We start from the raw sequence: 14,654 nt of genomic DNA, 5'->3' as shown, positions 1-14,654 counted from the left end.
AGACACCAGGTGCTGCTGCCACCAAGCGTTTGTAACTATATGAAAAAATGGCCTGAACTCTGATCTTATCAGCTGCCATTTGATGTGGAGGCACAGGCAGGTACACAGGGTCTATGACCACATATGCTGTAAGATCATCTCATGTCATCTCAGCTCCCTCCCTGATTCAGAGGTGGATGACCATTTTCTTTCATGATATAAACATTCAATGTTAGTATTACCGTCAGGCACAAAGAATATGATGAATGCCTGTCAAAACAACACTTGTGTCCACCTCCTGGCAGTGAGGCAGTGAGTGATTACATTAATACCAGTGATGAATGGAGATTGTTCTGTGTTTACCAGGAACTTTCCAGAGCTAGTACTGTCCCTGTCTATCTGGAGCATCTTTGCCAGGTTTTCCCCACCAGAAGCTCGACCATACTCCTTGTCACTCCATGCTGCTGTACTTTATACTCAATTTCCTGTTGTTCCCCACTTCAGCTTTGCCTCTTGGAATGCCAGGATAGGTATTTCACCACAGATAACACATTTAAAGATCCAGTATAGTGTGAAATGCAGCGTTGCTTGCTGTTAAAAGGCTCTATCAGCATAGTGTAAACTTTTATCTAGGTTTCTGGGTAAGACCATTGATCATGTTTTCTGAAACCCAGAAAATATGTTATTGTGTGGAGATATCCATGGGAGTTAGGATAACCAAAAGCGATGTGTTATCTTCATCATTTTACATGTTTAATGAGTTGGTTGGATTCTTGGTTTTAGAGCATCCCCCTATATTGTGTTCTGTTCTTTTCAGACTGCCTGTAAACAGTTAGAAGGTGGAATTTCTCTTTTTAAATGAATGGAGTAGCAAACGGTAACAAGTGAAACATCCTCATTAAGAGAGATCCTTTTCTGACACAGAACATCATGGCCAGATATTTACAGTACAATTGGAGGCAAGGCAAGCTTTATTTATATAGCACCATTCATACACAAGGCAATTCAGAGTGCATAACATAAGATGAAATCACAGAATAAACCTTTTAAAACACTCAATTAAGAAGGAAATTACAATCACGAAAAGAATAAAATAAATAACATCAAATGTTCTGGCTGAGCTTGATAGCAGGTGTAGAATGCTGGTGCACTGGCTAAAGCAAATATAACAGCCAAATACTTCCACACTTTGGCAGCAGCCCTGTGTTTTTTTCGTAAAGTGTCATAGCCTGCCATGCTCAGAAAGTACTTAGATCCATCAGAAGGGGGTCTAAGATTCAGGGTGCCATCTGGGTCCAGCGTCAGCTCGCCTACACCAGTAACACGTGTGCCCACCTGAAAAAAGGTGCATATTTTCATAATGTATTGTTACTATGTAAATTATTAGTGATAAGCAACAAACATTTTGTTGTGAATTAACTATTAAAATAACGAGCATTGGTAACTGACTCTAAGCATTTCCTCGGTCTCCAGTTGTCTGTTGGACTTCACCCCGCTGAAATACCATCCAAGAACACTGAATCCATGGCTGACCTGGTGAAACCTCTTGTACAATATCTCCATGTTCAGTCCAGAGGCCTTCAGTGGACAATGGACTCGGACTGCAGTCTCATCCGAACCCCTTAATACAAAGGGCACCGATCTCACTTGTTTGTGCAAGACTGGCTTATCACGTCTCTTGAAAAGAGCAGAGTAAAGGCTGTTCAATCCCAGCCTGTGCTCTGTGACTTCCACTTTGTTCAACACACCAACAAAGTCTTCATGACACTGACTCCTCAGTGGCTCGCCTACAGGCTCCACAACACCTACAATATATACACAAACATACAGTATGAAGTGGAAATACATAATCATCACTTGTTTGTATTAGAAATGATCCAGTTCTGGTTACCTTCAACAACAGCATACTGCAGACGTGCTCCTGGTGTAACCTCCAAAGTGTCTTTAAGGTTTCCATCTATGTTGATGTGGGAGGCATTCTGAATATGACACACACATAGTCAGATGGCACATGGAGGTTTTACAAACTTGCACATTACGCTGCATCACCATCACCAACAACATGTTAAAGGGCTGCAAAGGATTTTGGTTAAACAAGTAGGAGAGCTTTTCTAGAGCATTTTTGCATGGTGTACTTCTTTGTCAGAGACTAGTGAGCTGTCAGCATGCACTGAATGCAACAGTCCCTCTGTAAGTATTAGCAGTCAGAACCGCAATTCACTTTGCAGACTACTGCTATATAATGTTAATGAAATACATTCTTACTCACATCAAGCTCATCTGCTGTCTTCTTCTTCTTCCTATACATATAGTAGCAAAAGCCTGAAACAGCCAAGCCGGCCCCAAGGCACAGTGCCTCTGTCAGTGAAAAACCGAGACAGAATCTCGCCATTTCCTCTGGATGCCCTGTCACGGTCCTGCACAAACATAAAACATGTAAGAGGACTGTGAGATGCATCTTCCTGCATCTTAGCCATGTACTCAACTCCGAACCAACAGCAGGTGGAAAAAATATGTATGACATAATGAGGGATTAGTGTCAATGATTTACTGGACTGTGTGTATTGTTGAAAAATTTCTGTTAGGTGCAAAACATACCTGTTATATTACAAATACATTAAAAATACTTATCGTTTACAAATTTAGTTACTGATAAAGTAATACTAATACTACTGAGTTGTTACATGTTATTTCCTTAACAATCAGCCCTAAACTAAACTCACTTTAACAATAACTCGTAAACTGTGAGCTCTGTGACGGTGAGTGAGTGCCCGTTGAATAGAATCCGGTTGTCACCACCTACACCACGTGACGCAAATATTCTCCATCACCATGACAACCAGACAACAAACAACAAAGTACTCACTATATGTCTGCTCCAGTCTTCCCTCTAAGACTCTGACGACAGTCCGCTCGTCTCAACAGGTTTATTGGAAAGTGAAACTGAAAACAAACACATACAACTAATTACCAACAGTCAATATGCATTTATGAACTAAAACTGAATTCAGTATTATTAATACGTTGTATGTCTAAATATAAATGGTTGATGAGAGTTTGACTCCTGCAAGATTAAGTAAATTCAATCCAAGTGTTTTAGACGTGTGTGTTAAATGCAGGGCAGAGAATTGTTGCAGTTTGCACCAAGATGAAAGAGTTTTGGACAGAAATTGTACAAATAATGCAGGAAATCCTACAAATCAACATTGAACTAGAACCTACATGTTTTTATCTTAGGCATCCCTCCCAATAGATACAAGATAAAACAGAGAGAGCAATTTGTTGATATATGTTTGTTACAAGCAACAAAGGTCCTACCAGCGGCTAGCGCCCTCTACAGTCGAAGACCACAACAGTCAAAGAAGCACTCGATCAAATGTAAAAAAATGTCAACACAAGCACAAAACCACACCATCAGATTCCATCTAAAGATCAATAAGATAAAGTAAAAACAAAGTTACTCACGATGCTGCGTTAGGCGTGAGACATAAACTGTTTACACTGTAACTATGGCAACGCTCCAACTAAAGCTGAGTGACACTTACCTTACAACCGCTCTCTGTCTCCATGGTAACATGACGCTTTAGATGAGCAGCCGGGACTCTTACAGTTTTTTCTGATTGCTTAAACACTAACAATGATTCTTATAGCACAATTTCTAAAACTCTTAATAGTTATAGCAAAATCACTCACTGAGTTTGCAAAACTAAAAGCCAAAAAACTGCTTTACACTCAGTTTGCACTTTTGTAACACACAATTTGCAAATGTAAAAATATAATCCACTTCACAGCATCTTTTTGCTGAACTGTAAACACAACTCACTGCTTTACACACAACTTCCAAATGATCAACACACTCCTAGTAAAACTACACACATTTATGGCTGGTATTTACACTATTTTGCCAACTGTCTGGCTACACTGTCACATGTGAGAACTGTTTTACATCATTAGTTCACTTTGCAATCAGCATGAGCTCTGTAAATAAGCCACAGGTAAGCTTCAGTGTGGAGAACAATGGAGAGAGAAGGAAACTGAGAAGAGTGAGAATTAGAGGAGGATGAGGACATGAGGAAGAGGAGGAGGACGAAGACTAGGAGGTGAATTTAGAGGAAGAGGACGAGGAGGTGAAGAGGAAGGAGGAAGGGTAAGAAGAAATAGAATTACTGATGTCATCGGAGCTACAATAGTGGATCATGTGATCAACCATGGAATGACCCTGAGGGAAGCTGGACAACGGGTTCAGCCTGAGCCGCTACACTGTAGCAAGCATCATAAGGACATATTGATGAGAATGGGTTAGTACAGTTCCTTCACTCTAAGTTTTGTAGGTGTACCATACTCTAATGAGAAAAACAACAATACTGTACATGTAAAACTGAAACTGTTACTCCACAGAATTACTAGACATCCAGCATCTGGAAGGAGGCATGCGAGGATATGGACCAGGCATCATGTCAGGCCTGGATACGGCACTCCAGGAGACATGTTCCCCGGTGCCTTGGACTAGAAGACATTGCATGCGACGTTGATGAAATTCTGTGGCCGGACCCAGAGAGACAATGAGACTGATTTTCTCTCTCTCTCTCTCTTTCAGTGAAATTGTATGTTTTCTTGTGTTTGTGTTGATGTGTGTGAATAAAAATTCATACTTGAAATTTGAATCCCTGTGTTTCTAGAACTATTTATGACAAAAGTTTGACCTCACATGGACAGACCTTGTGCACAGAGAAAGCAAAAGCCAGATGTGTTTTCAGTTAATACCATCAGTGTGTAGTTGGCACATTGTGTGCTTAGTAATATGATGGTTTGTGTTAACTGTGTGGTACAAAAATACCATTTTTACAAAGGTTTGAAGAGTTAAGCAAGATGTATTGGCTTTTGCAAGAGATCTACAATGTTTTGCTGATTTGGTGTAAGGTTTTTTTATTTGTGTGTAGAGTTTTGCACAAATAGCCAATAGTTACAGAAATGTGCTTAAGCAATCAGAAAAAACTGTAAATAACCACGTCATAGAATGCAAAAGTCGAAGGGTCCTCCAAATGCGTCCTCCTTTTGCCTGAATTTGGAGGATGCATCGCTACCATCGTTCGTGGCCTTAAATATCCCACAATGCTTTGCGGACCTACTTTTTGTCCAATAGTACAATGACGGACCAAGCGAGCGGCAGCGGCAGGAGTGCCGAATTCACATTTAAATGTAAGTACAGAGCAGTAGTTCGAGAGTTTTAAAATGCTAGTAGTGATAGCGGCATTAAAAAAATGAGTTTTATATTTACAAACATGACGTCCTGTTGATACGAGGCGCTGTAAACTAAACGTTTTGATTGAATGTTGTTTCTGGACTGTTTACTGTAGTATAGTATAAAGTATAGTTCACGTGAGGAGCAATATAATGGTTATTATATCAAACGGTCATTCTGCCTGTTGGCATTTTGTTGTAGGAGGAGCAGAGAGAAACAGAAGAAACCTGACAATTGATAACGGAGGAGATGAGGCTGGAGAGAGAGGGAGAGAGAGAGAGAGGGAGAGAGAGGGAGGGAGGGAGGGAGAGAGAGAGAGAGAGAGAGGGAGAGAGAGGGGGAGAGCAGAGAAAGAACGGACAGACCTCAGCTCATACAGAGGATGTTGGACAGCAGTGATTTTATGTTCTGTGTTATTTAAATGTTACTTATTAAATTGTATATTAAATCGTTCTTGTCTCTGTGTTCTTAAACTCTTCTCACCTTGTTACATCATGTGTTTTCACCTATTTATAATTGAAGTAAACTTTTGAACAACTTCTCAGTGACCACAGTAAATCATTTATTGTTCTGTTATGTACAATATTTACAAAGACACAGTTTGAACATTTCTAACTATTTACCAGTGGGCATTATGAAAATGTACAGTTTATTATTTATAAAAGATCAGCAGAAAATACTATTCACAAAGAACATATATATAAATGTTTGGCTGAGCAGGAGTCCTTGGTGCTGCTGGACTGGATGATGCCACGGTGAAGACCTTGGAGTCCTCTGGCTGTGAGTGGGACATCATCTGGGGGAGGGGGGTGTCTGTCTCCTCTGTCCACCACATCCTCCATCAGGGTTTGCAGAGCTGACGATCGGCGGCTGCCATGTTACTAAAGATGTTTTTAAAAAGGGCAAAAATAAAAATAATAACTTCAACAGAGCGGCTTCCAAAGCAGCTTAAAATATGAAAAGCTATAAAATATGTATCCTCACCCTCCAGAGGTGATGATGGTCAGTACACCTCCTCCAGGACAGACAGCTGGTCCTGCAGGGAGCCCCACTCTCCTCCACCCAGCAGTAATTCTCTGGTGCAGTGACAGACCTGATGCTTAATGACACATTAAAGCAGTGGTTTCAGGGTTATTTGCAGGGTTCTTACACATTTAGCTATTTATTTAAAGTACTAAAATTACAAACAGACCCTGTATCAAGTCTTACAATTGAATCAAATATAAATTACATTTAATCATATTTGTCTATCTACTGGTTATATATCTAGCGTTTGCTCAGTAACCGGTATATTAATTATGATCAATAATATGGTTAAACAGCAGCTTACCGTCACCTCCCCACTGCGCTCTCCCAGCCTGAAGAAAATGAGCCGTCACCGGTTTTGCTGCCGCTGGAGCCGCCTCTCCTCTTCCTCCAACAACAAATAAATATATTAAAATATTCCAAATGTCTAAATCCACACTGTTGTCCCGTTTGTTGTCTAGTCCGTGTTGTGTCGCTGTCGCTGCTTTTGTTTTTCCCGGGGCAAAATTTATGACGTCGCGCCACAATCAGGAAGTGATTTGAAGGCCAGACCGTCCCATTTACCAACGGTTGAGGATCCTCAGGAGGGCGCGGCCTCCTGAGACCGCGTAGGCTGCGTCCTCCGAAGGATGCAGACCCTGAAATGAGACACAGATGCTGTCTGTGTTATGTGGGTTGCAAAAGGCTGCATGTTGGAGTGAAGAGCTGCTGTGTTCTCTCTGTTGTTCATTCAGCACAGCTGGAAATAATGCTCCTCATTAGTACTCATTAGTGCACCACCACCTCCATCCTTCTTTGCTACCGAGTCAGGGTTAGGGAGTTGGCCCCGGAGGACACCGCCCTTCGGCCCTGGAGACCGCTCTCCCCTGTGTTGCTGACCACAGTCTGGATCAGGACAGGAACGGCTAACAGCAATCATATAATATATATACTGTAGGAGCCATAGATGGTGGTAGTGCAGCTGTTTTGTTATAAAAAAGGCAGCTTTATTTATATAATTTATTTAGAAACAGATGCTCACTGCATTCTATGACGTGGTAGAGTCCCGGCTGCTCATCTAAAGCGTCATGTTACCATGGAGACAGAGAGCGGTTCAAAGGTAAGTGTCACTCAGCTTTAGTTGGAGCGTTGCCATAGTTACAGTGTAAACAGTTTATGTCTCACGCCTAACGCAGCATCGTGAGTAACTTTGTTTTTACTTTATCTTATTGATCTTTAGATGGAATCTGATGGTGTGGTTTTGTGCTTGTGTTGACATTTTTTTACATTTGATCGAGTGCTTCTTTGACTGTTGTGGTCTTCGACTGTAGAGGGCGCTAGCCGCTGGTAGGACCTTTGTTGCTTGTAACAAACATATATCAACAAATTGCTCTCTCTGTTTTATCTTGTATCTATTGGGAGGGATGCCTAAGATAAAAACATGTAGGTTCTAGTTCAATGTTGATTTGTAGGATTTCCTGCATTATTTGTACAATTTCTGTCCAAAACTCTTTCATCTTGGTGCAAACTGCAACAATTCTCTGCCCTGCATTTAACACACACGTCTAAAACACTTGGATTGAATTTACTTAATCTTGCAGGAGTCAAACTCTCATCAACCATTTATATTTAGACATACAACGTATTAATAATACTGAATTCAGTTTTAGTTCATAAATGCATATTGACTGTTGGTAATTAGTTGTATGTGTTTGTTTTCAGTTTCACTTTCCAATAAACCTGTTGAGACGAGCGGACTGTCGTCAGAGTCTTAGAGGGAAGACTGGAGCAGACATATAGTGAGTACTTTGTTGTTTGTTGTCTGGTTGTCATGGTGATGGAGAATATTTGCGTCACGTGGTGTAGGTGGTGACAACCGGATTCTATTCAACGGGCACTCACTCACCGTCACAGAGCTCACAGTTTACGAGTTATTGTTAAAGTGAGTTTAGTTTAGGGCTGATTGTTAAGGAAATAACATGTAACAACTCAGTAGTATTAGTATTACTTTATCAGTAACTAAATTTGTAAACGATAAGTATTTTTAATGTATTTGTAATATAACAGGTATGTTTTGCACCTAACAGAAATTTTTCAACAATACACACAGTCCAGTAAATCATTGACACTAATCCCTCATTATGTCATACATATTTTTTCCACCTGCTGTTGGTTCGGAGTTGAGTACATGGCTAAGATGCAGGAAGATGCATCTCACAGTCCTCTTACATGTTTTATGTTTGTGCAGGACCGTGACAGGGCATCCAGAGGAAATGGCGAGATTCTGTCTCGGTTTTTCACTGACAGAGGCACTGTGCCTTGGGGCCGGCTTGGCTGTTTCAGGCTTTTGCTACTATATGTATAGGAAGAAGAAGAAGACAGCAGATGAGCTTGATGTGAGTAAGAATGTATTTCATTAACATTATATAGCAGTAGTCTGCAAAGTGAATTGCGGTTCTGACTGCTAATACTTACAGAGGGACTGTTGCATTCAGTGCATGCTGACAGCTCACTAGTCTCTGACAAAGAAGTACACCATGCAAAAATGCTTTAGAAAAGCTCTCCTACTTGTTTAACCAAAATCCTTTGCAGCCCTTTAACATGTTGTTGGTGATGGTGATGCAGCGTAATGTGCAAGTTTGTAAAACCTCCATGTGCCATCTGACTATGTGTGTGTCATATTCAGAATGCCTCCCACATCAACATAGATGGAAACCTTAAAGACACTTTGGAGGTTACACCAGGAGCACGTCTGCAGTATGCTGTTGTTGAAGGTAACCAGAACTGGATCATTTCTAATACAAACAAGTGATGATTATGTATTTCCACTTCATACTGTATGTTTGTGTATATATTGTAGGTGTTGTGGAGCCTGTAGGCGAGCCACTGAGGAGTCAGTGTCATGAAGACTTTGTTGGTGTGTTGAACAAAGTGGAAGTCACAGAGCACAGGCTGGGATTGAACAGCCTTTACTCTGCTCTTTTCAAGAGACGTGATAAGCCAGTCTTGCACAAACAAGTGAGATCGGTGCCCTTCGTATTAAGGGGTTCGGATGAGACTGCAGTCCGAGTCCATTGTCCACTGAAGGCCTCTGGACTGAACATGGAGATATTGTACAAGAGGTTTCACCAGGTCAGCCATGGATTCAGTGTTCTTGGATGGTATTTCAGCGGGGTGAAGTCCAACAGACAACTGGAGACCGAGGAAATGCTTAGAGTCAGTTACCAATGCTCGTTATTTTAATAGTTAATTCACAACAAAATGTTTGTTGCTTATCACTAATAATTTACATAGTAACAATACATTATGAAAATATGCACCTTTTTTCAGGTGGGCACACGTGTTACTGGTGTAGGCGAGCTGACGCTGGACCCAGATGGCACCCTGAATCTTAGACCCCCTTCTGATGGATCTAAGTACTTTCTGAGCATGGCAGGCTATGACACTTTACGAAAAAAACACAGGGCTGCAGCCAAAGTGTGGAAGTATTTGGCTGTTACATTTGCTTTAGCCGGTGCACCAGCCCTCGGCGGCTGGTTTGTCCCGTATTACTACCAAAGCTTTGCGAAAGGAGGGAAATTGAGAGTTCAAGATGGGGAAAATAATCAGAAGAACTGACCATGTTACTTCCTCACCAACACAACCAACTGCCTTACTTATGAACTTAAGGATATAAGCTTTAATTTTAATTTAAGGCTTAAATAAAGCTTTGTGTTTATTATCATTGCAGTTTTTTCCGAATGCTTAAACACTAACAATGATTCTTATAGCACAATTTCTAAAACTATTAATAGTTATAGCAAAATCACTCACTGAGTTTGCAAAACTAAAAGCAAAAAAACTGCTTTACACTCAATTTGCACTTTTGTAACACACAATTTGCAAATGTATAAATATAATCCACTTGACAGCACTGTTTTTGCTGAACTGTAAACACAACTCACTGCTTTACACACAATTTCCAAATGATCAACACACTCCTAGTAAAACTACACACATGTATGGCTGGTATTTACACTATTTTGCCAACTGTCTGGCTACACTGTCACATGTGAGAACTGTTTTACATCATTAGTTCACTTTGCAATCAGCATGAGCTCTGTGAATAAGACACAGGTAAGCTTCAGTGTGGAGAACAATGGAGGGAGGAGGAGACTGAGAAGAGTGAGAATTAGAAGAGGATGAGGACATGAGGAAGCAGGAGGAAGAGGAGGAGGACGAAGACTAGGAGGTGAATTTAGAGGAAGAGGACGAGGAGGGGAAGAGGAAGGAGGAAGAGTAAGAAGAAATAGAATTACTGATGTCATCAGAGCTACAATAGTGGATCATGTGATCAACCACTGAGGGAAGCTGGACAACGGGTTCAGCCTGAGCCGCTACACTGTAGCAAGCATCATAAGGACATATTGATGAGAATGGGTTAGTACAGTTCCCTCACACTAAGTTTTGTAGGTGTATCATACTCTAATGAGAAAAACAACAATACTGTACATGTAAAACTGAAACTGTTACTCCACAGAATTACTAGACATCCAGCATCTGGAAGGAGGCATGCGAGGATATGGACCAGGCATCATGTCAGGCCTGGATACGGCACTCCAGGAGACATGTTCCCCGGTGCCTTGGACTAGAAGACATTGCATGTGATGTTGATGAAATTCTGTGGCCAGACCCAGAGAGACAATGAGACTGATTTTCTCTCTCTCTCTCTCTCTCTCTCTCTCTCTCTCTTTCAGTGAAATTGTATGTTTTCTTGTGATTGTTTTGATGTGTGTGAATAAACATTCATACTTGAAATTTGAATCCCTGTGTGTTTATAGAACTATTTATGACAAAGGTTTGACCTCACATGGACATACCTTGTGCACAGAGAAAGCAAAAGCCAGATGTGTTTTCAGTTAATACCATCAGTGTGTAGTTGGCACATTGTGTGCTTAGTAATATGGTGGTTTGTGTTACAGTTTTTTCTGATTGCTTAAACACTAACAATGATTCTTATAGCACAATTTCTAAAACTATTAATAGTTATAGCAAAATCACTCACTGAGTTTACAAAACTAAAAGCAAAAAAACTGCTTTACACTCAGTTTGCACTTTTGTAACACACAATTTGCAATTGTATAAATATAATCCACTTCACAGCACTCTTGTTGCTGAACTGTAAACACAACTCACTGCTTTACACACAACTTCCAAATGATCAACACACTCCTAGTAAAACTACACACATTTATGGCTAGTATTTACACTATTTTGCCAACTGTCTGGCTACACTGTCACATGTGAGAACTGTTTTACATCAGTAGTTCACTTTGCAATCAGCATGAGCACTGTGAATAAGACACAGGTAAGCTTCAGTGTGGAGAACAATGGAGGGAGAAGGAGACTGAGAAGAACGAGAATTAGAGGAGGAACATGAGGAAGAGGAGGAAGAGGAGGAGGACGAAGACTAGGAGGTGAATTTAGAGGAAGAGGACGAGGAGGTGAAGAGGAAGGAGGAAGAGTAAGAAGAAATAGAATTACTGATGTCATCAGAGCTACAATAGTGGATCATGTGATCAACCATGGAATGACCCTGAGGGAAGCTGGACAACGGGTTCAGCCTGAGCCGCTACACTGTAGCAAGCATCATAAGGACATATTGATGAGAATGGGTTAGTACAGTTCCCTCACACTAAGTTTTGTAGGTGTACCATACTCTAATGAGAAAAACAACAATACTGTACATGTAAAACTGAAACTGTTACTCCACAGAATTACTAGACATCCAGCATCTGGAAGGAGGCATGCGAGGATATGGACCAGGCATCATGTCAGGCCTGGATACGGCACTCCAGGAGACATGTTCCCCGGTGCCTTGGACTAGAAGACATTGCATGCGACGTTGATGAAATTCTGTGGCCGGACCCAGAGAGACAAGACTGATTTTCTCTCTCTCTCTCTCTTTCAGTGAAATTGTATGTTTTCTTGTGTTTGTTTTGATGTGTGTGAATAAACATTCATACTTGAAATTTGAATCCCTGTGTTTATAGAACTATTTATGACAAAGGTTTGACCTCACATGGACAGACCTTGTGCACAGAGAAAGCAAAAGCCAGATGTGTTTTCAGTTAATACCATCAGTGTGTAGTTGGCACATTGTGTGCTTAGTAATATGATGGTTTGTGTTAACTGTGTGGTACAAAAATACCATTTTTACAAAGGTTTGAAGAGTTAAGCAAGATGTATTAGCTTTTGCAAGAGATCTACAATGTTTTGCTGATTTGGTGTAAGGTTTTTTTATCTGTGTGTAGAGTTTTGCACAAATAGCCAATAGTTACAGAAATGTGCTTAAGCAATCAGAAAAAACTGTAACTGTGTGGTACAAAAATACCATTTTTACAAAGGTTTGAAGAGTTAAGCAAGATGTATTGGCTTTTGCAAGAGATCTACAATGTTTTGCTGATTTGGTGTAAGGTTTTTTTATTTGTGTGTAGAGTTTTGCACAAATAGCCAATAGTTACAGAAATGTGCTTAAGCATTCAGAAAAAACTGTAATACCATCAGTGTGTAGTTGGCACATTGTGTGCTTAGTAATATGATGGTTTGTGTTAACTGTGTGGTACAAAAATACCATTTTTACAAAGGTTTGAAGAGTTAAGCAAGATGTATTAGCTTTTGCAAGAGATCTACAATGTTTTGCTGATTTGGTGTAAGGTTTTTTAATTTGTGTGTAGAGTTTTGCACAAATAGCCAATAGTTACAGAAATGTGCTTAAGCAATCAGAAAAAACTGCAATATTCATACCTGTGATAGACCGTTTTATTTGAGTACTATTCCAGATGAGGTTGATGAGTGTGACGCCTGTTTAGACATTCAGACGTGGCATGAGATATTAGGCCACTGTAATTATGATGATTTGGTAAAGTTGGAGAGTGTTGCAGATGGAATGAAAATTCAAGGTAAAACCGATAAGTCCAATCTGAAATGTGAAGGGTGTATACAAGGTAAATTTGCTCAGAGCAGAAACAGAGATCCAGATGAGAAAGCTAAACATATACTTGAACTTGTCCATGCAGATCTTGCTGGACCTATAGAGCCAGCAGCGAAAGATGGTTTCAGATTTGCTTTAGCATTCACAGATGATTATTCAGGAGCTGTGTTCACATATTTCCTGAAAAACAAGAGTGATACTGCCAAAGCCACAGAGGTTCATTGCTGATGTTGCACCCTATGGTAAGATCAAATGTATAAGATCAGATAATGGAACTGAGTTTACATCTTCTGTTTTCCAGTCACTGCTCAGTAGAAATGCCATCAGACATGAAACCTCAGCTCCTTATTCACCCCATCAAAATGGGACAGCTGAAAGAGCTTGGAGAACCCTGTTTGAAATGGCAAGATGCATGCTAATTGATAGCAAATTACCAAAAGAGTTGTGGACATATGCCGTACAAACGGCTTCCATAATCAGGAATAGATGTTACAACAGACCCCATATTACCTGATAACTGGGAAGAAGCCTGACCTATCCAAAATGAGACCATTTGGGTCAGAATGTTATGCATATAAATATAACAAGAAAAAGTTGGACGCACGTTGTGAAAAGGGGATATTTGTGGGTTATGATAAAAACAGTCCTGCATATCTTGTTTTCTATCCAGATACAGGCAAAGTACTCAAAAATAGGTTGGTGAAGTTTGTCACAAAGAATACCAGTGAGTGTGACACTCGGGTAGATGAGGACCTGTATGAACCCCTTAGTCACAGGAAGAGAGTTGAGACCCAGTTATCAAAAACGGATGTACCTGAGGTAATCCCTCAAGAAATAAAAGTAGAATGTGATGGTAATACCAATTTAAAAGGTGAAGGTGAGAGTATTCAGAGTACTCGATATCCAACAAGAGAGAGGAGACCCCCTCAGTACTATACAGACTGTGACTATAAAATAAAATGTGATGAGGATCAGGAGTTAACAATTGACTACTGCTATCGTGTTGCATGTGATGTCCCCCAGACACTGAAGGAAGCTTTGAGCTCTTCAGAATCAGATCACTGGGTAAAAGCTATGAAGGAGGAGATGGACTCTCTAAAAGAGAATGATACCTTCACATTGACATCTCTGCCTGAAGGTAATCATGCAGTGGGGGGCAGATGGGTTTATGCTATAAAAGAGAATCCATCTGAAACCTGAAATCTGTACGTGTCTTAATGCAGTTTGCAGCACAGTATGACTTAGATTTACATCAGATGGATGTCAAAACTGCATATTTACATGCACCTATAGACTGTGAAATATATATGGAGCAGCCTGAAGGGTTTGAAGTAGTGTGCAGACTTACAGTTTTTTCTGATTGCTTAAGCACATTTCTGTAACTATTGGCTATTTGTGCAAAACTCTACACACAAATAAAAAAACCTTACACCAAATCAGCAAAACATTGTAGAT

General features: G+C 40.4%; 2 protein-coding genes across 2 annotated transcripts; one reads left to right on the top strand and one right to left on the bottom strand.

The window, feature by feature from the left end:
• Positions 1–1,056: 1,056 nt before the first annotated feature.
• Positions 1,057–3,491, bottom strand: LOC114449770 (mitochondrial ubiquitin ligase activator of nfkb 1-A-like). The gene is made up of 6 exons (XM_028427605.1): positions 3,445–3,491; positions 2,846–2,922; positions 2,249–2,396; positions 1,871–1,958; positions 1,429–1,784; positions 1,057–1,314 (listed from the first exon to the last, which is right to left on the bottom strand). Exons 3-6 carry the CDS (start codon positions 2,369–2,371, stop codon positions 1,057–1,059), a joined length of 825 nt encoding a protein of 274 aa, XP_028283406.1. The 5' UTR covers positions 2,372–2,396; positions 2,846–2,922; positions 3,445–3,491.
• A 3,888-nt stretch (positions 3,492–7,379) lies between these two features.
• Positions 7,380–9,844, top strand: LOC114449765 (mitochondrial ubiquitin ligase activator of nfkb 1-A-like). The gene is made up of 6 exons (XM_028427595.1): positions 7,380–7,426; positions 7,949–8,025; positions 8,475–8,622; positions 8,913–9,000; positions 9,087–9,442; positions 9,557–9,844. The coding sequence occupies exons 3-6, from the start codon at positions 8,500–8,502 to the stop codon at positions 9,842–9,844; spliced, it is 855 nt and encodes a 284-aa protein (XP_028283396.1). The 5' UTR covers positions 7,380–7,426; positions 7,949–8,025; positions 8,475–8,499.
• The last annotated feature ends 4,810 nt before the right edge of the window (positions 9,845–14,654 follow it).

The sequence above is a fragment of the Parambassis ranga genome, chromosome 17 (genome assembly GCF_900634625.1).
Source record: "Parambassis ranga chromosome 17, fParRan2.1, whole genome shotgun sequence".
NCBI classification, from domain to species: Eukaryota; Metazoa; Chordata; class Actinopteri; family Ambassidae; genus Parambassis; species Parambassis ranga.
The sequence above is the reverse complement of the archived record's forward strand: the minus strand, read 5'-3'. Positions and strand labels throughout refer to the sequence as shown.